A 19,633-nucleotide genomic window follows, 5' to 3' on the forward strand; every position below is an offset into this window, starting at 1 on the left:
ATTGTTGTTCCAAAAGTATGTGTAATGCTTATTTAATTTTAGAATTTATATTCATTTTGAATAAGGCATAGTGACAGACAAAAACATTATTGTCTGTGTGGGGAGATATTTATTTAAGCTGTGGTCTGTAAGTGATGACAGATTTATTGATTACAAATACATTCATTTTATAGCAATTGGTGCGATTGATTTTGTCGGAAACTTGGGGACTTGGACATCAGCTTCCATCTTCAAGTGTAGGGAGATCTCAAGGTGCAGCCACTGCATGAAGGAACAAGTTGGAAAGTGTGCACTTTAATTTTAGTCTAGATACTAAGGGAAATACGAATAGTTTTGTGTTTGAATGTAAGGACATCAAATTATGCTGCTGAGTTTAATAGGTAACATATACAGTTTTATTCTCATGTGTAAAGTCGAAATTTGAGGATGTCAGCAAATGATGAATCCCTGCGGTTGTAATCTGGAACACAAATTTGAAATAGTATTATGCTCGATGCTTCTACGTGAGTATATTCCGTTCTGGTCCTGTTCTTGACTACTACAAAATATGATTGTTAACAAAGCACACACAAAGACATAGGAGAAATATAACACTTGAGTACATGAATTTACTTAATTGTCTTACCTGGATTCTTATGTCTTCTTTATATAATGAAGAAGAACTGAAAAAAAAAAATGTAGAATAAAGGACGGGATGTGATACCTAAAAATACTAGATTTTTTAATAATATTGTTAAACGCTTTAGCACATATTGGTAAATATATATTGTTTCTTCAGATGTATGATATATGGACTTTGATTCAAGAGCTTAAACTCATACGTTTTGAATCGAGGTGTTTATGTGTTGGCCAAATATAAACTCAGAATTACTGCGTTTTTGGACTTTCTCCATTGTCCGGAATTCTAGGTAACAAGAAGACACGACGTTTCGGAAACTGGATCTGTTTCCGTCTTCAGGTGAGAAAGGAAGATGGAAACATCCAGTTTCCGAAACGTCTTGTCCTCTATTACCTAGAATTCCGGACGATGGAAATTGTCCAAAACCTTGTAATTCTGTGTCATCCACAATCGTCAGAACCCTTTTTATCTACAAATATAAACTGTGTTTTAGATCTGGTCGTTCTGAACAAAACGGGTAATGGTTTGGTAATATTCACCGATATATAAGAATTGTATGGTGTTTATGGTTTATAACAAGATATTTTTTTATTTTGAAACGTTTTATTTAGTCATATTACAAGGCTTGATCCTATGTTCTCTCTTCCCNCTCTTCCCCCCCCCCATCTTTATATACACGTATAAATTATAAGCTTGAGATATATCATTGTCATCATGCAATTTCATGTTACCATAGCAACGAATTGTCGAGTGTTAACACGTTGCATGAGCGTAAGTTATGTACGAGAAATATGTCACGAAAGAGCGAGCGGTCTTCTGTTTCGGAGCATCGCGTATATTCTGTGAATATTGATAATATTTTATGTGTACATGTAACGTGTTGTATACTGTATGTTTTAAAATTGATTATTTGTGGGATATGGCGTTAAAAGTTGACCTGAACATATCATTTTGTAACATATATCTCAACAGATTTTCTGTAACTGCCCTTACCTCAGGATCGCTTTTATAAAAACATTGATTCAGCTTCATTGCTGTGTCCGGAGCACCGCTGCCACCTGTAGAACAAGAAGTAAGTTTCAATGCAGTGTCATCATATGACAACATGGTTATTTTGAAAGTTTTCACTCGCTGAATGAATTTAATTATCCTGCTTAGTCAATATTTGAGGATGATTCAAGCTCTGAACTTCGGTTTGTAATGCTGGAATTTCAAGGCCTAACTTAAATTTCATAGTGTTCAAATTATAGGGTAGAATTTTCTGTCCTCATAAATGATCTGCGAGTTGTGTCATTCATAATTACGTGTAATTTTCAAGCATAGCTTCTGACTTATTAAAGAGTTAATTTTACATAAGCTGGATTTGAGGTTGTCACGGCGGTGGCTTTTACATAAGCTGGATTTGAGGTTGTCATGGCGGTGGCTTTTACATAAACTGGATTTGAGGTTGTCACGGCGGTGATTTTTACATAAACTGGATTTGAGGTTGTCACGGCGGTGACTTGTACATAAGCTGGATTTGAGGTTGTCACGGCGGTGACTTTTACATAAGCTGGATTTGAGGTTGTCACGGCGGTGACTTGTACATAAGCTGGATTTGAGGTTGTCATGGCGGTGGCTCTTACATAAGCTGGATTTGAGGTCACGGCGGTGGCTTTTACATAAGCTGGATTTGAGGTTGTCATGGCGGTGGCTTTTACATAAACTGGATTTGAGGTTGTCACGGCGGTGACTTGTACATAAGCTGGATTTGAGGTTGTCACGGCGGTGACTTGTACATAAGCTGGATTTGAGGTTGTCACGGCGGTGACTATGAACATCGCGCTCGTGTGGGTTGTAACACGGTTTAGTTTGGAGAGATCTCGACGGGCTAAAAGTAAGTGTAGCACGAAACCAACAGAAGCACCAACAAACTCAGTGTTATTTTCCCCCAAAACATCGGGATCCCTCTGAACTCTATGGCGTTACAACCCGCAAGAATGTAAGCCTACTATTCGACTTTATATAGCGTTAATAATAGTAAGACGATGAGCTAAAAAAAAAAAAAAAGGGATGTGGAAAGAAGCGGTCGTGACGTAATTAGGAGTACTATCCTAGCGGTTGCCTGGAGGACTGAAGACAAATTATAATCTATGTGGTGTATTTACGGGTCAGTATTTGAACCCAGGATCTCATGCATGTGAAACTGGGATGCTGTCCACTCTATTATTACTTTCAGTATCAGACCTTCAAATAATTGTAAAATCAAGGAATGGATAATATTGTTCCTGTGTTTAATTAAGCACCACTCCGTGAAAACGTATGGGGAAATAAAGGTATGGCTCCGTGTATTCCAAACCTTGGCGGTGTAGGAAGGTGAGTTTAACTTCACGACCAAGCCGTTTTATATCTAAAGAAAATTCCCGGTTTTCATCGAATAGAGGCCTTGATTGTCCCCCAAATCATTCAGGACTCTGTGGAATACGTAAAAATCTCTTTCCCCTGTCGAGAATCCCATTAAGATTTTATTTCCAGCTCTATTTTCCGTAAAACGAATAATATAAATACACAATGAGCACCCAGGTTCATTCTGCGTTCATTGAAACAAAATCTCAGTAAAAGATTTAATGCCTATACTCACTGACGGTCTTGCAGGCCTCAATCATCTTGCCCCCTCTCTCCTGCATGCTCTCTGGAAGCATACTGACCATAGTGTCCATATCAGGCACACCAGCATCATCCATCTGCAACATGGAGTCAGCAGCAGAATTAAAACATGAGCGTTATGCATTATGTCCTTGTTAAGCGGTGCAATTTAGCGACAAAGAGAGGAAGTTCTGGCATTTAAAGTCCAAAAATACAGAACAATAGACTCACATGAATTAAAACACTCGTATACAAGATCGTGTTAAGTCAACATGTTCAGGTACTTTGGCTGATCATTTATATGTAGAGGGAAAAGATGCATATGCTAAACTCTCTAGATTTTTAAAAGTATTGACCTAATGGCCCAACTATTTAAGTCATAAATATGTTAGAAACATAAAGGATAAAAATGGAATGTTACCCTAGTGAATGGACATTTAAATCACAACATAACCAGAATTACGGGTGTCTAAATTGAATTTCTGAGACGAACGAAAAAAATAATCTTAAATGGACCATGAATGAAAGAGAAACACGAAAATAACTAAAAAATAAATCAATATTAGAGAAAATTTCGATATATGAAAGCAAATGGATTTTATAGGTTGACAAAATAATAAGACGCTGTGTGCATATACGCTTTGCTATTCTGTCATGGCCTACTTGAAGTCACTGTCCCACAATTCAAATGAAGAGAGTGAAGAAAATCACAAGAACCTCCTCAGAGATGTAATTTTTTTAATTCGCTTAGTGGGGTGGGAGTGGAGTCCAACTGGGTCCACCCGGCACGGCGGCCACTGATTGGCCTATTGTAGCCTGCCCCGGGTGATCATGATGATGGAGAATTTGATGGAATGAAGATTGGCAAGGGAAAACGAAGTACTCTGAGAAAAGCCGCCCCAACGCCACTTTGTCCACCCCAAATCCCACTTGACGAAATCCGGGCCGCCGCGGTGGGAAGCCAGCGACTAACCGCTTGAGCTATGGCGCGGCCTATGAGAGATGTAACTTGACCGGCGTTTAAACCGTGTGCCTCTACAGGAACCAAGATTTTATTGAGATTCTGTGTACTTACGGCTCCTATTTGCTGGAAGGTACATGCCATGTACACCTGGAAAAGAAATCAGTTTGTTAGGTTTAAGTAGTTTCACAAGAATTTCCGGAAATTTCGGGTCCATGCAATGCCTAGTTCTTCACCAGGTGCTTCAGTACGTACAGTGAGGCTAGTCATGATATGTCTAACTCGTATCTGAATGACGTCTTACCCTGAGCATGCAAACTTATAGAAGAAACGACTCATATGTTCGACAAGGTCTCCGGCAGGCCGATTCTGTTTTCCGCCTTGTGTTGGAAACCGAATATAGCGAATTTCGAGCGATATACCGCAAGCAGGAAGGTCGCTGAAGGTCATTGAATTTTTTAATTGACCTAATCCTTCCAGCCGCACTATGTCCCTGGGGTCGACTCAGCCTCTAACAGAAATGAGTACCAGGAATCCTCCTGGGGGTAAAGAGTGGCAGCAGCGTAAGGCTGACAACCTCACCGCACTCTGTGAGCCGATTGTCTTGACCTCTCACAACCCTTTGGGCCTCCACGGCCTGTTACAGGGATAGCTTTGCATTCTTTTTAGCTTTCAAATAATACTATACGTCATTAAACTATGATGACGCACACTAAAAATATTTTTAGGAACATTCTAACATAAAATATATATTATCACTAATAAATTAATCACGTGATGTATTTACCTTCAGTTTTTCATCTTCTGCAAAGTCACCCTTGACGGCTTTTTTGATGAGGCCTGAAAATAGTGAAACAATTAAATATAATGGTTTCTTCCAGTTTCAATATTTTTCATGAAATATGGCTGGGTGATTTCGGAAAATCAGTAACCGAAGCTTTAAGAGGACATGGAGAAGGTTTAACTGCTGTGGCTGAAAGATGTAGAGAATGATTTAAGGGAGCTGCAAACGAAGAGGTGGAAGTAAGAGGCAGTTAATCGAGATGGACATTATCGTGAATGGGGGAAATGCTCTTAGAGGACCGTAGTTTCAAGGAACAAGTAATTATAGAACGAATCAGATATATTGGGTTTGAGGCTTCCACGGTGGTGACCATGAAGTGTATGGTCCTCTTGGTTTTAACACTGAGTAGTTAGGAGAGAACCCAATGTTTCGGAAGAACATACATCGTACTTCAGGGTCGAAAGTAAGCATTGACTTTTGTTTCTGCTGGTTTCTCGCTTGACTTCATCTTCGATCCTGAAGATGGAGGCAATAGTTTCCTCCGAAACATCAGGTTTTTCGAATCAAATGTAATTCTATGATAGTACTGTGACTAATGGTGTACGTGCAGAGGGAACGGCAGCAGAACTCTGGACAGAGAGAAACTTACTTTCGTCTGCACCACTTTCTCCGAGGCAAGTGTCTCGCAACATTCTAAGCATCGATTTCTGATCTTCGTCGAGCGAGTCAAACTGCAAACACAGGGGATACATAGTTGCAGTATGTAAATATGTATTTATTCATTCCTATAGAACTCGATGTTTTTTGTTCGTCACATGTCGGGATTTGTAATTCATTTATTTTACACAGAGGAGTGTAGCAAAATACTTGTATCAACGAAAGAATGAACACAGATTTTCCTTCTCCATTTACACAACTTTTCAGACTTATTGCTCTCTCTCAGTTTTGTTATCGGCTTTGACGGAGGGGATGCATGCAATGGAGGTAAATTTTGGCAGCAGACGGCTGGTTTAAAATTCCACCAATCCTGTTCGTCCTTTGAATGACCCACACACAAGCTAGGGGCTGTATGACTAAAAAATAGGCAAAATATTGTTTTATCTAAAACACTGTCTTGTTTTTTATTTAAACACAATATTTCAGAGGCTGGATCCGGTCTCTGTCTTCAGGTAAAATCTACTCAGTTCGTCCCAATCCCTAGAGCTAGTCCCTGTCTCCGGAAATTGGGAGACAGAATCCAGTCTCTGAAACGTTTTGTTTTGAAAAATAAACAGGACGATGGTTAAGGTCCAGAAACATAGTATTTGTACTAATTTACAATCGTCATAAACATTCAGATTTTAATTAAAAAAATAAGGAGTTGATTTTTCATCTTTGCTATTTAACCTAGTATCTGGAAAGGGGTGTCTTTCCCTCGGGGCAAATAAACAGGGACGGGACGGCAATGAGAAAGCAACTTTCACGTATTTTTTTAACAATCATTGTAAGGAGACATCTTTACGACAGGTTATGACATGATGTATTTTCCTTTTTATTTATTTTAAAATTAAGCAAATGTAGTTCGATTAGTACAAACGAGGAGTACTACAATTTTATGCGTGTTATAATCCAAGACAGGCCGCTCTTGTGCGGAAGTACAATTTTGTTTATACAGTATTCCCCCCCCCTTGGCACTACAGCCCCAATGGGCCTAGGTCTGCCTCCGTGAACTTCTCCGTTCACTTCGGTTTACTAGATCTTACACGTTCGGTAGGACTCCTTGGGCGGGTGATCAGCTCGTCGCAAGGCCTCTACCTGTACACAAACACAGAAAAACGCACACACACAAACTAAACATCCATGCCCTGAGTGGGATTCGAACCAACGATCCCGGTTTCCAAGCGAGCAAAGACAGTGCATGCCTCAGACTGCTCGGCTACCGTGACCGGTGTTTATACAGCATACCCCAGAATAATTCTATTCTGAAGATTGTGTGTTCGAATCCAAGGGCCTAGTCGAGTCAATACTAGGTCAGACACCCTGAACATTAAAATGAGTTTATCAAATTGCATCGCAGTTTCTTTTCTGCAAGGGCACGCAAATTAAAATATGTAACATATGAAATTATGAACCTGTGAATGAGGAAACTGGAGGACATAAGTAGCTCAGTTTCTTAGGACATGAACAGTGCTCACTTGCCTGCGTGTTCATGAATAATTAGTTAATCCAAGTTAGGTATTAATTTTTGTGAACCTTGTAGACGAGGGCCGCGGAATTTTGATTAATTTCGAGTTATGTAATCTGGAAGAGTAATTTTCGAAAAAAAGAAATTTGGGACTTCCAGAACAAGGATTTCAATTCTGAATTTAAAATAGGAGGCCTGCGTAGAAAGTAGCAACTTGGAACTTGGAACTTGGAAACATTCTCAGCGTAGAATAAGACGCAGTTATACTAACCAGATCTGTTTCTTCTCTTTGTTACTACGGACCGAGGGGAGAACACCAAAATACTTGAAATTTACTGCATATTATTACCAGTATGTACAGTAGCTGTTAAAGTGGTATAGAAATATTTTTCTATGATTCTTTTAACGAATTCGAATCCTCATTCCCATATTCTTTTTCGATTACAAGAGCAAATTAAATTTTTTAATTCGATTGTTACTCATTCATGACTCGACAAAGATACTTAACATGTACTGGACTATGGATGGCTAGTGGTGTTTACTTTACGTATAAAATTGGCAAGGATTTTAATGGAATATTTGAAACCGTGTATTCAGTAATGTAACAACATTTAACACGAAACCAGAATCGATACTTACACGAGAATCACCGCTGGCTGCAGCCACGCAGAAAATGAAGATGGCAGTTGGAAACAGAAGCATAGCTAACCTTAAAGCCTTCCAGAGCCGTATGAAAGAGCAATACGCGACACTGCCACTAATGCCGGTCCTCATATATATTTCAGAGGAGCCCCAATGTCTGTCATTACGGGACGATGAAACGCCCCCGATGAAGGCCACTAACGATATGGAAATATTGCTACTTTTATACACCAAGCTATCCGACGGAGATTTTTTTAATCTCTGATTAATTTCAAGTCACGATAAGGACTGACCTTACATATATTTTGTTTCTCGCTCTTGGATTTGAAGCCCAAGTATAATTAAAATGATGAAGTCAAGGAGGATGAGGTGAACAGGGCATGTAGCACGAATGGGGGAGAAGAGGAGTACATATAGGATATTGGTGGGAAAACCAGAAAGAAAGATACCACTGGGAAGACCAAGGCGTAGGTGGGTGAGCAATATTAAAATGTCTCTTAGAGAGATAGGATGGGATGGATTGGATTGATCTGGCTCAGGGTAGGGATCAGTGGAAAGCTCTTGTGAACACGGTAATGAACCTTCGGGTTCCATAAAATGCTGGAAAAATTCTTGAGTAGCTGCAGATTTGGCTTCTCCTCAAAGGCTCAGCTCCATAAGTAAGTAAGTTGGATTTCAAGTTCTGTCAGCGGTGATTATAAGACGGTCTGTTCTCGGACATAACGCCGTGTAATCTGTTGAAAGTCAACAGATGTTTTGGAGGAATATGTCACCTCCATCTTCAGGGTCTGCTTGCTACCTGAGTCATACTTGTTTGTGCCTTAGCTTCTCTTTCGACCCTCTGATAAGTCCGTTGACTTTCAACTGACTACACGGCGCTATGTTCCAGATGAACGAATTCTCAGTTTTTTCCTATTTGCCAGATCTGAAATATTTGGTGAGCTAATACCTTTATATGGCAAATGTAAAACTGTCCCTACGCTTAATTAACAACCACGCCATGAAGACGTATGGGGAAATGGAAATATAGATGTAAAAATTCTTAACTTTAACACTGGTTAGAGTTATGAGATTCACGTCCTCGTCGTCTTAACCCAAGGAAAAGAGTACCTGGTACTCATTTTATACGAGGCTTGGTAGGGCTCAGATTCTGAAGAAGTCAAAATTAAGGTAAAACTTAATCAAACTGAGACACGAAAGAAGAAGGCAGCCTTCTGGGATGTGGCACCGTGTATATGTGGTGTTAACCGACGTTTCAGTTGTTTGTACCGGTTCTCACGGTCTCTTCGCTCGCGGATTTCTTATTTTTCCTTCTACCCTGAAGATGGAGGCGATACGTTCCTCCGAAACGTCGGTTAACACCACATCTACACGGTGCCACATCCCAGAAGACTGCTTTCTTTATAGTCACCGCCGCGAAAACCTAAAATCTTACAAACGGTCTGAAAAATTTTGTTCATATCAAAAAGGATCAAATATATACCATTTTTTGCCTCTAAGCGCCATGCTTTCCAGTCAGTGAGACAACGAATTGCTAAGCTAAACATGCTACTCTATGAATATATCAAATTTCCTATTCTTCTGATGAAAGCGACATTTTGTGACGTTTCCGTAATACCTAAATTTTTTACTGCATGATAGGACATTTGTCGTTCTACCTGAACTTTATACTGTAGAACTTTTTGGAGGGAATATTTCTCTTGCATTTTAAGTTCTTATTGCACTTTTATATATTATTTGCGTACGAACACGCAAAATATCTCAACCTAAAATGGCGGCTTAGCAGCGTGGAAATTAAAACTAGCACTTTTAGGATGTTAAACAAAATCTTATATTATAATAATTTTAATGTATCGTCAAATCTGCTTCTCTGTCTCAGGATCGTCTCTCTTATGAAGTTTTTCAACAATTTTATATGCATTTCTTTTTTCGCTCCATGTATATTTTGTTTTCAGTCGTTCTACTTCTTGATTACATTCCTTAGAGGGCAGTGGTTATTATATTAAAGTAAATAAAGAACTAAAAGCATATAATATACTGATATGTGTATCTTAGTTTATTCAGTGCTACTACATCTTTTATAAGATCAGTGTACATATCAATTTTGCAAGGAACACATTTACCCTCTTCTAGGCAAGTCTCTGTTCCACTAAATGCTGAACCATCGCTCACCGTGCGCAAATAACATTAGCTAGACCGAGTAGTAGATTTCATTTTGTACAATTTCATAAATATGATATATATATATATGTATTGTTGACTACAGCGACCAAACGTTTCTCTCTATCGCCACCTCAGAACAGGCTCTCGGAGTCCTGGAACAAGCACAATGAATGGATTTACGCTCTGCTACCATTTATGAATTGTACCTGACTTTTGCAAGGAAAAGTAATTTTTTTTTACATGGACGTCGGCGGAAGAGAGGGAAGGGTAAAATGCTTTTATTTTTTAGAAAAAATATTATTCTCTTCTGAATACTTTAGAGTGATAAGTAAAACTAATCTTAAATGTGATTTTGGTTTTTTATGTGCCGTCTATGTGCAACGTCTTTCACTATTGCTTTATTTGACAAATAGATAGCATTGAAGCTCCAAAAGTCAGATCTGTACAGTGTCACAGGATGCTGAAATATAATATTATAATCTTAAATGGCTTAAACATAAATTGGTAAGCAAATAAGGCAAAGTTGTCCCTGTAATTAACTAATTAAGCACTAGCCATGAAAGCGTGTGGGGGACTGGATATATAGATCCAAATTTTCTTGACCTCGGTACTAGGTGGAGGTGAGTGGTCAGCTTCATGCCTCTGCCGCTTTAGCTCCAGGGAAAGAGCCCCCGGTACCCATTGGATAGAAGGCTGAGTGGGTCCCAGAGCCAGTTTGGACGACATGGTGTAGAGAAAATTCTTGACCCTACCAGGACTCGAACTCCGACCCCATGGTCGCCAGCCCGTAGCCAGTCGCTATACCGGCTCATAATTGGTAAGCAAATTGTCTGTAAAACTGACTGTCCTCCGTGGAAGACTGACTTCCTCCTTTGAAAGGCTGGTCCCCTCTTGGAAAAGCAACCTTGCGGCGTCCATGGTGGTCTACGTTTATGTGCCTAAGTGCATGGGAAGTAAGCGCTCATGCGCTGTGGGTGTCTTACCTCGGTCGACTGGTCAGATTCCTCTAGAAGATGAAGAAAAACTGGAATGGAAGAACGAATTCAGTCACTTCAAGGTTACTGAGTTCTGAGACGTCGCACCGCATAGCTTGATTAACAGTGATTCCATTTTAAACTATAAGGCCCAACTGTCAGCTATCATCATCGTAATTATATTATAATATGTACATCCGTTGCTAGGCAACGACCACGAAATAAGCAATTATATAATAGCCGTTACTAAGTAATCGGTCCTGAAATAAGCATATTTCCCTGGCAACAGTTATACTGCAAGAGATGAACAGTGTTTTCAGTGCGGTCCGTGCCGAGATGTTATAACTAGGAAAAGCCAGCCTCCCGTGTGGAGGCGGGGTCGAATACCTCCACCGTGACCCTGCGAGTCGTAGGAGGTGACGAAAAGGGAAGTCTCAGTTCTGAGACAGTAAAATATGGTCGCGAGTCCCAAGGGACTCGGACCCGAGAAAGACTGCACTGGCAAGGACCAGCAGCATATACAAAAGACAGACCCGTCCTCTTGTCAGAGGAGGCGCCCCACATAAACAAGACCGTAACTGTCAAACGGTAATAATTAATATCTGGTCATGAGCCCCAAATGGGGCTCGACACTAAGACTTACTGACTGACCGTCAGTCTCAACGTGACTTTGACTTGAGATGAGTTAGTCAGTGGATGTGGGTGGTGAGTGAGTGAGTTAGTTAGATAACCGCTGGGGTAGAGTCATTGTGAGCTGTTGCTGTTAGAAGCTGGTAACTGAGGCACGGTGACAGTTCGAGAACCCAGAAGAAGCGGAATGTCCGCTGTTGGAAGACGCCATCAAGCAACGGCTAGCGAAGACTGCAACAGACTGAGAAGATCTAGTGTGTCCTATAGTGATTTGTGAAGTGTGTGGAACAGTGAGAGCATGATCCCTACATGTAGTTACGAGTTGTAAAATCCGAATAAATCCGATCACCAATCCAAACCCCGTCTATAGTCACTCTATAATCCTGACAATATAGAACCTAGTTTGATACAGGCCTATGTTTGTTTCCTTGAACATTCAAAGGATGAGGACCGCGGCGGATAATTTGAAATTAGACTTTCCTTTGCACTGTTAACGGGAATTACATTAGTAATTTACAGCAAGAACCCTATGCTCCTAATCAATATAAAAAGATAAGGCTGTCCCTCTGCTTAATTAATTAATCACTATGCTATGAAGCCATATGGAGAAGTGGAGGTATAGCTCCACAATTTTTGACCTCGGCACTAGACGGAGGTGAGTGGTCAGCGGCCCCGGCCGCTCTACTCCCAGGGAACGAGCCTCTGATAGCCATCGGATAGGAGAGGCCGGGTGGGCCTCAGAGCCGGTTTGAACGCTGTGGAGAGAAGAAAGTTATTGCCCCTGCTGGGATTCGAATCCTGGCAGTTCAGCCTATAGCACGTCGCTATAGAGACTGAGCTTCCCAAACTTAAAACAATTAGATAGTTTTTCACTTTGTGTTCTCACATCAACATATTTTTGAAAAATATTAATTTTGGCACCAACTCAATTAATGTGTTTCTGAATATCTAGAGCTGCTCTGCACTGAACGGAGATTCAATCCGCACAGCACAAACAGTAACTTGACATCAAACCACCAGAGAACGTTCAAGACATTATTATGAATATTTTAAAATTCGGATGGTCACTTCAGAAAACTTTGGGGCACAATGGTGCTCTTGAGTATACGGTCCGAGGTCCCTAGTTTGAACTTCACGCTTACCTCTGGGTCTGCATTGTAGAGGCACTTGTTGAGTTCGAATGCTGTGGCTGCAGCGCTGCTCTCTTCTGCAGAATAAAACAGAAATACGTCACTCGAACCAATTATTGCAATGAAATATTTAAGACGACACAACCATTCATTCATGTATGTAACCAAATGATTAAAACTCCTGGAGGTCTAATCACTTTAAAGTGACAGAAGCGGTGGAAAGTTCTATGCAAGATTTGAGGTTCCCACTGTGATGAGTGTGAAGATTACTGTCATTAGACACATCATCCTTCGACACTCGGTTTAATTTCTACCCTGAAGATGGAAAAAACAGATTCATTCGAAGCGTTTATACGCGTGAAATGCACGTCAACATATCTAGATGACAGCAATCTTCAGACACCAAACAAATTATCACAGCAGAAACGTTTATTTAACATTGTTCGAAGTGCTGAGTTCTAACCCCGGAGAGACAAGGGCAACGTTGCTTTTCCATTTGACATTTAAGGACATTTTCAGTATCGCGATTATACAGTGTAGGATTCTGGGATGTCTGATGGACTGGAAGGGATCAGGAATGAATCGGTCTTGTCCTAATCGTTGTACTCTCCGAGCATGAGCCTGAAAGGCTGAGGAAAACCACGAAATACCTCATTCAAGATAGCAGGTGTCTTGGCCGAGTTTCGAACCAGGCGTCTCCTTTATATAAATCTGGAGATTTACCGGTTGGCCATTTTATTCGGCTTAAGAGAATTATGTTTAGGGTTTCAGAAGGACCAGCTGTTTGAAACTCATGGTAGAATTTCTATTCTGGTAATCATTATGGTGCCATGACGCACAAAAACAGAATCTTCGTTTTCATGACCAGGAATCGTGCTAACATGAGAAGGAATGTGAATTCTGTATACAGATATATGTCTTTTAGTTTACTTTCATTATTTTGAAGAAATCAAAAGAGGCTTATGATATCATCTTGCTTTCTGTGTTTCTGTGTGCATATCTGTGTGTCTCTCTGCGTATACCCTCTAATTTTAAAGGAGCTGATTAGATCACCTTGCTGTTTGTGTGTTTCAGCCTAATTAAAAAACAGAAGCTTATGAGATCATCTTGTCTGCCTACCCGTTTGTGTGTCCCCCTATATTTTCGTTTTCTATGCTGTCCGTTTCGTATTAAAGGAATTACAAAATTTTAATTTGTATCATGCATACAAGTTAGTGGACACCAATGTTGTGACATCCAAGTAGCTCGTCACACCTACGCACCGGGTTTCTTTTCGTCGCCTTGTACAGAGCGTTCAATGATCGAGGAAACCTGGCTGCAGCGTGGACCCACAGGGATATACGGTGGAGGTATTCTAACCCTTCTTCACACGGGGGAAAGGAGGAAAAGTATCAGAATTATTTCGTCTAATAATTTTGTGTTCCGTTTCTTCAAATCATTTCATAAATAGAAGAAAGTCCCATACTTTGTTAGAGATTGACAGAAGTGACATCATAATTCGAAGAATATTCTTAATTTTTCTCTAGGGAAATATTGTACGGAATGTTGTCGCTCTGTACGAGCCGTATACTCACTGACGTGTCGACACTTGCTGATCATTTTGCCTCCGCGGTCGGCGATGACGTCAGGTAACATACCGATGATGGTGTCATAGTCTGCCACGCCATCATCACCCAGCTGAAACAAACACATGAATGCAAACGTAGACACTTCAGTGCTATTGCCGGACAGGCCGGTTTAGAGCTGTGGTCTCCACAGGCGTGTCGCGAGGTTCTACTAATTGTGGCTCGAGGTTTTGAAGAGAAGACTGATTACGTAAAGTACATTATGGTAAAGGCGAAGGTATCCGTGTAACAAGCAATTAAGGCCCGTAGGGTTGTGAGACGTCGACGTCGAGGTTCCCACATTTTCTAGAAAATCCCCTGAAAGATGGCGGTGAGGTTGTCAGCCTTATGCGCCAGCCGCACTTTACCCCCCCAGGAAGATTCCTGGTACTCATTTCCGTTAGAGGCTGAGTCGACCCCAGGGCCATAGTGCGGCTGGCACCAGACATCTGCTCCTCATGAATTTTGGGGAAAAAATAAAACGTTAAGAAATGGAATATTAATATCAACATTTAAAATAATGTAAAGTAAAGTATTCTTCTGTCCTAAATACATCTCATTTAGCGGCTTTTTCAACTAAGTGACTTCATGGAGCTGAGCCCTTCTGGAGGAGCCGCCAATTCTGCAGCTATTCAAGAACTTCCCAGCACTTTATGGAACCCGAAGGTTCNTCTCAACACCCTGTTCTCAAAGACCCCCAGTCTATGTGCTTCCCTTAATATCAGAGACCAAGTTTCACACCCATACAGAACCACAGACAAAATTATAGTTTTGTATATTCTAATGTTTATGTTTTGAGACAGCAGACGAGAAGCCAAAAGGTTCTGGACTGAATGGTAGCAAGCATTACCCGAGTTCAATCTCCTCTTAATTTCTCCTGAATCAGGTTTTGATCTGTTATCGTCGTTCCCAAATATCTGAACTGTGCCACATTTTCAAAACATCTGTTTCCTATCTTCAAGTCATGATTTAGCCTTGCATTTTGGTGACGAGACAGTAACACTTACTTAGTTTTCTCTGTGTTTACTTCTAGACCAACCTCTTTACTTGCGTCAATTAAAGTTTATGTGTATTTCTTTATGGTATCTACACTATCACCCAGTAGATTCACAGCATCGGCATAGGCCAACAGCTGATGTGTCCCGTTTAATTTCAGCCCTACCTGGTTTTCCTGGACTTTCCTAATGGCATATTCTAAAGAAAAGTTGAAAAGCAGTGTCGATACAAGATCCCCTTATTTTAGACCATTTTGTATAGGAAAATTATCAGACAAATATTCACCTACACGGACTTTGCTATACTTTTCATTTAAACACATTTTAATCAGCCTAACTAGTTTCATGGGTATCCCAAATTCTGTGAGAATATTGTACAGTACTTCCCTCCTAACTGAATCATAGGCTTTCTTGAAATCTGTTATCTGTAAACATGTACTAGCATTCTGAATGCCGAAGCAATTCTGGCCCGTTACCGTGGCCCAAATTTTCCAGTTACAGAAGCAGATTTTGAAATTCTTACACTTACCGCTCCGGTTTGCTGATAGACACATCCCAGATATGCCTGAAACAGGAGGACACGCCATTGATTTCGGATGGCAAGAATACTTTGAGGCAGTGAGAGCGAAGTTGATGAATGGAAAGCAAAGAAATGGAGAAGGAATGGAATAGAAACAAAGAAAAAATATAGAGGAAGAAACAAATATAGGATATACAGAGTGTAACTGAAAGCTGCGGACAGATTTTGAGCACCAGTTCCACATACCAAAACAAGAAGAAATGTCCACATCAACATGTGTCCGGAAACATTTCTTTTGTGAATTACAGCTAAAGAGCATTGTGTAGACTCCAGATGCAGTTCGGGGTTAATGTGTTGGCAGGGACTGTTAGTGTTTGGTAGGCCCATACGCTTACAGGCAAGCACTACCGAGATTTCCCCTCACAAGACCTGCCAGAGCTACTGGGAGGTGTACCAGTGGCAGTCACGGCACGAATGTGGTACATGCATGTTGCTGCTCCGTGCTGTGCGAGATGTTCTCAGTAACGGCTGTCATGGCCGATGGCTAAGTAGAGGAGGACACCGCACGGCCTCCACAGTCACCTGACTTGAATCCTCTGGATTTTTACCTGTAGGGACACCTAAAACACTTGTGTATGCAGCTCCTGTTGACAACCAAGAGGCACTCACTGTCGCATTGTGGAGATGATGTCAGTAACGGCTGTCATGGCCGATGGATAAGTAGAGGAGGCAGAGTTCAGTCTTCGAAACACGTTTTCAAACAAAAAGAGGACGATGGATGTCCAAAACTTCAATAATTGTATTAATACACCATGGTCACAAATGTTTAGATCTCAATTACATAATTACGTTGATTACCTGTAGAGAATCGTATCTTTCAGAGCATTATTATCTGGTATAAATTTACTGACGTTTCGGAGAAACCTACTGCCTGCCGAATAAGTTAAGTGAGCAACCAAGATACTTGCCGAAGAATGCCCTCTTTTGGGATGTGACGCTGCGTAGGTCTTGTGTGAACTGACGTTTAGGAGGAACGCGCCTCCTCCGAAACATCGGTTCATACAAGACCTACACGGCGTCACATCCCAGAAGACGACATTCTTCATAGTCACAGCTGTGAAAACCCCAAATCTTACAAAAAAAACTTGCTGTTTGAGTCCTATTGATTTCTTGGATTACTTTTTGACATTGAATATGGAGGCAGTATATTGCACCGAAACACTTCTAAACTTCTACGAGTCTAAATACTTTTCGTGTTTATCACTTTCAGAACCTCAAATATAAAAATTATAATCTTAATTTATTTACTGATTTAATTTAGCTTGTCATTAAAATATCAGAATATTCTGCTCTGTTGAAGAACATTCCCGGTAAATGTGAGGTTATGTTTACCAGGGGAGTGTTTTCTTTAGCTTCGTGAGGTGGTGTGGGGTGAGACAGTCCACTTGGTACGTCCCACACTAACTGGCCCACTGTACCAGCCCCAGATGATAGATGAATGTGGAGCAGACGGTAAAATGAGAATTGGTGAGGGAAACCGAAATACTCTGAGAAAACCTGCTCAATGCCACTTTGTCCAACTTAAAACCCAAAAGACCTGACCTGGGCTCGCCTTCGCTGTAGGAAGCCTGCTACTTACCGCCTGATTTGTGGCATGACCTGGAATAGCTATTACCGCATTGTAAAGCGAAGTTACGTTTATGTTGTCCAACTTCGAGTCATTGTACGAACCCAATGAGCATTTCAATTAACATGATCTGAAATTCTTTATGACGATTAACATTCGGTACATCAGCTTAATATAATCTTTTCCCCTCCATTAAATTCAATGATTTACTGTACCTTGAAATTGTCGTCCTCGGCGAAATCTCCGTGTCTAGCATTGTCGATTTGACCTGAAAAGTGCAGAATTACAAGTTAATACACGCAGGCATAGTTGTACATGAATTTGACAGAGACAACTTTGTACAAGACTTCTCTACCAATACTTAACAATAAAGAACAAGAAGAAAGCAGTCTTCTGGGATTTGGCACCGTGTATATGTGGTGTTAACCAACGTATCGCCTCCATCTTCAGGGTAGAAGAAAAAATATAACAAATCTGCAAGCGAAGAGACCGTGAGAACCGACGGTCTCTTCGCTTGCAGATTTCTTATATTTTTCTTCTACCCTGAAGATGGAGGCGATACGTTCCTCCGAAACGTCGGTTAACACCACATATACACGGTGCCAAATCCCAGAAGACTGCTTTCTTCATAGTCACCGCCGTGAAAGCCTCAAATCTTACAATAAAGAACAAGCTTGGGAATATTTTACGAAAGCACTCCTTGCTATTTTGCTTAGCCTACTACATGTCTTTTTGTTCATTTGTAGTAATTTTAATCCTAATGTTACAAAAGAAATAGCACATAATATTTGATATCTATTTGTTTTAAAAATAAATTTACCGTTATAAAGCTAATCATATATGGCACTTGATAGTCATTTTTTCTAGATATAAACTCAGTGTCAGTGTCCATGATGATATTCATATAGGAAGAAATACTTTCCGAACTTACATCTTACATCGCTGGTACCCGAAACCATAACCTAACTGCAAAACGAAGCGTGCGCTTACTTTCTTGTACTCCTGTCTGGCCTACGCAGGTTTCATGCAGCATGTTCAGCATAGCCTTCGTGTCATCATCAAGTTTGTCCAGCTGCAAAGGCAATAACGATTGGAGAGTTATTTGTGAACGAATATTGTATCAACTGAAAGGATTTATATCATCGAGTGAAACAAATGCACCTACATACTCCTCGAACAAAACCTAAGACACGTCATTATGCAGAAGAAAGGAGACCACTAGGAAAACATAGATGTGCGTGACAGTATAATATTAAAGTGTATATTAGATAAATTGGATGCTATGGACTAGATTTATCTGGCTCTGGATATGGACTAGTGGAGGACACGGCAATGAACCTGCGGATTCCATAAAAAAATATATATATATTAGGAAATTCTTGATCAGCTGAGCAACTGGCGGCTTCTCAAGTAGGATTCGGCTTCATGGAGTTAGTGAATTATATGAAATTCTGAGAGAAACTCACCGGTGAACCAGCCAAAGCCATGCCTACGAAAAGGATGTACGTTGTTGTAAGAAGCGACAGCATTTTGATCTGCAGGCTGTGATCCTGAAAACAAAATGGAGACCTGCTCCACATTACGCGACTGATATACTTCTATGTGAGCACCGAAACTGTTATTACATTGAAGAAACGCCCCTGACAGTCATACGAAGGACATTTCTGTTATGGAAAGACTACAGCTAACCCTATATAAAGAGTATTATTTGAGAGGAGATTGCAATCACGCACATGAACATCAGATTAAAAATTATACTATAGAAGTGGACAATAAAATTCATAAGTAATTCCATGGTATTCAGTTTCAACCATTTCGCTACAAGCCTTACGAAAGCGATGCTACCATTTTTATTATTCATAAATCATTAAGAACATTAGAATATTTGTTATTAAAAACTTTTTTCTTGCAATTTCTGCAGTATTGCAGCGGAAACGGATGGTCTCTTACAGTAACTCCATGTTATAGGGCTTTTATTGAGAATGTTATGACAGTTTGGCTTTAGCGGTGTGTGAAAATTTGCAAATCCAAACATCTCTAATAAAGTGATAGTTTAAAATTCTTCCTGTTCTTAATTAAACTTTCCTGCTATTCGAACTGAAATTATTTGTGGTTTTCGTCTATTCCTCCGAGCAAATGCCATGATAGGGCCTCAAATTAGGCCACGACCGCGTCCTTTGTCATCGATTCCTAAC

At 40.4% G+C, this 19,633-nt stretch overlaps 2 protein-coding genes across 2 annotated transcripts; both read right to left on the reverse strand.

Annotated features, from left to right (window-relative positions):
* Nucleotides 1–126: 126 nt before the first annotated feature.
* Nucleotides 127–7,912, reverse strand: LOC111872431 (B2 protein-like). The gene is made up of 8 exons (XM_023866346.1): nt 7,793–7,912; nt 5,639–5,720; nt 4,993–5,045; nt 4,320–4,355; nt 3,240–3,342; nt 1,613–1,677; nt 626–662; nt 127–460 (listed from the first exon to the last, which is right to left on the reverse strand). The coding sequence occupies exons 1-7, from the start codon at nt 7,853–7,855 to the stop codon at nt 645–647; spliced, it is 420 nt and encodes a 139-aa protein (XP_023722114.1). The 5' UTR covers nt 7,856–7,912; the 3' UTR covers nt 127–460; nt 626–644.
* A 1,913-nt stretch (nt 7,913–9,825) lies between these two features.
* LOC111872413 (B1 protein) lies at nt 9,826–19,019 on the reverse strand. The gene is made up of 8 exons (XM_023866291.2): nt 18,905–19,019; nt 18,429–18,510; nt 17,654–17,706; nt 15,821–15,856; nt 14,267–14,369; nt 12,705–12,769; nt 10,942–10,982; nt 9,826–10,110 (listed from the first exon to the last, which is right to left on the reverse strand). Exons 1-7 carry the CDS (start codon nt 19,016–19,018, stop codon nt 10,965–10,967), a joined length of 471 nt encoding a protein of 156 aa, XP_023722059.2. The 5' UTR covers nt 19,019; the 3' UTR covers nt 9,826–10,110; nt 10,942–10,964.
* Between the last annotated feature and the right edge of the window lie 614 nt (nt 19,020–19,633).

Source organism: Cryptotermes secundus, unplaced genomic scaffold (genome assembly GCF_002891405.2).
Source record: "Cryptotermes secundus unplaced genomic scaffold, Csec_1.0 scaffold247, whole genome shotgun sequence".
NCBI lineage: Eukaryota > Metazoa > Arthropoda > Insecta > Blattodea > Kalotermitidae > Cryptotermes > Cryptotermes secundus.

Bases quoted from the DNA above. Each gene is read 5' to 3' on its own strand.
- LOC111872431 (XM_023866346.1), bottom strand. From the start codon at position 7,855: ATGCTTCTGTTTCCAACTGCCATCTTCATTTTCTGCGTGGCTGCAGCC. The intron at 5,046-5,638 runs GTAAGTTTCTCT...CACTATTTTCAG, and splicing joins AGAAAGTGGTGCAGACGAAA to GCCTCATCAAAAAAGCCGTC. The intron at 4,356-4,992 runs GTAAATACATCA...TTTCTTTTCCAG, and splicing joins CAGAAGATGAAAAACTGAAG to GTGTACATGGCATGTACCTT.
- LOC111872413 (XM_023866291.2), bottom strand. From the start codon at position 19,018: ATGTGGAGCAGGTCTCCATTTTGTTTTCAGGATCACAGCCTGCAGATC. The intron at 18,511-18,904 runs GTGAGTTTCTCT...TTGCCTTTGCAG, and splicing joins TGGCTTTGGCTGGTTCACCG to CTGGACAAACTTGATGATGA. The intron at 17,707-18,428 runs GTAAGCGCACGC...TGCACTTTTCAG, and splicing joins CCAGACAGGAGTACAAGAAA to GTCAAATCGACAATGCTAGA.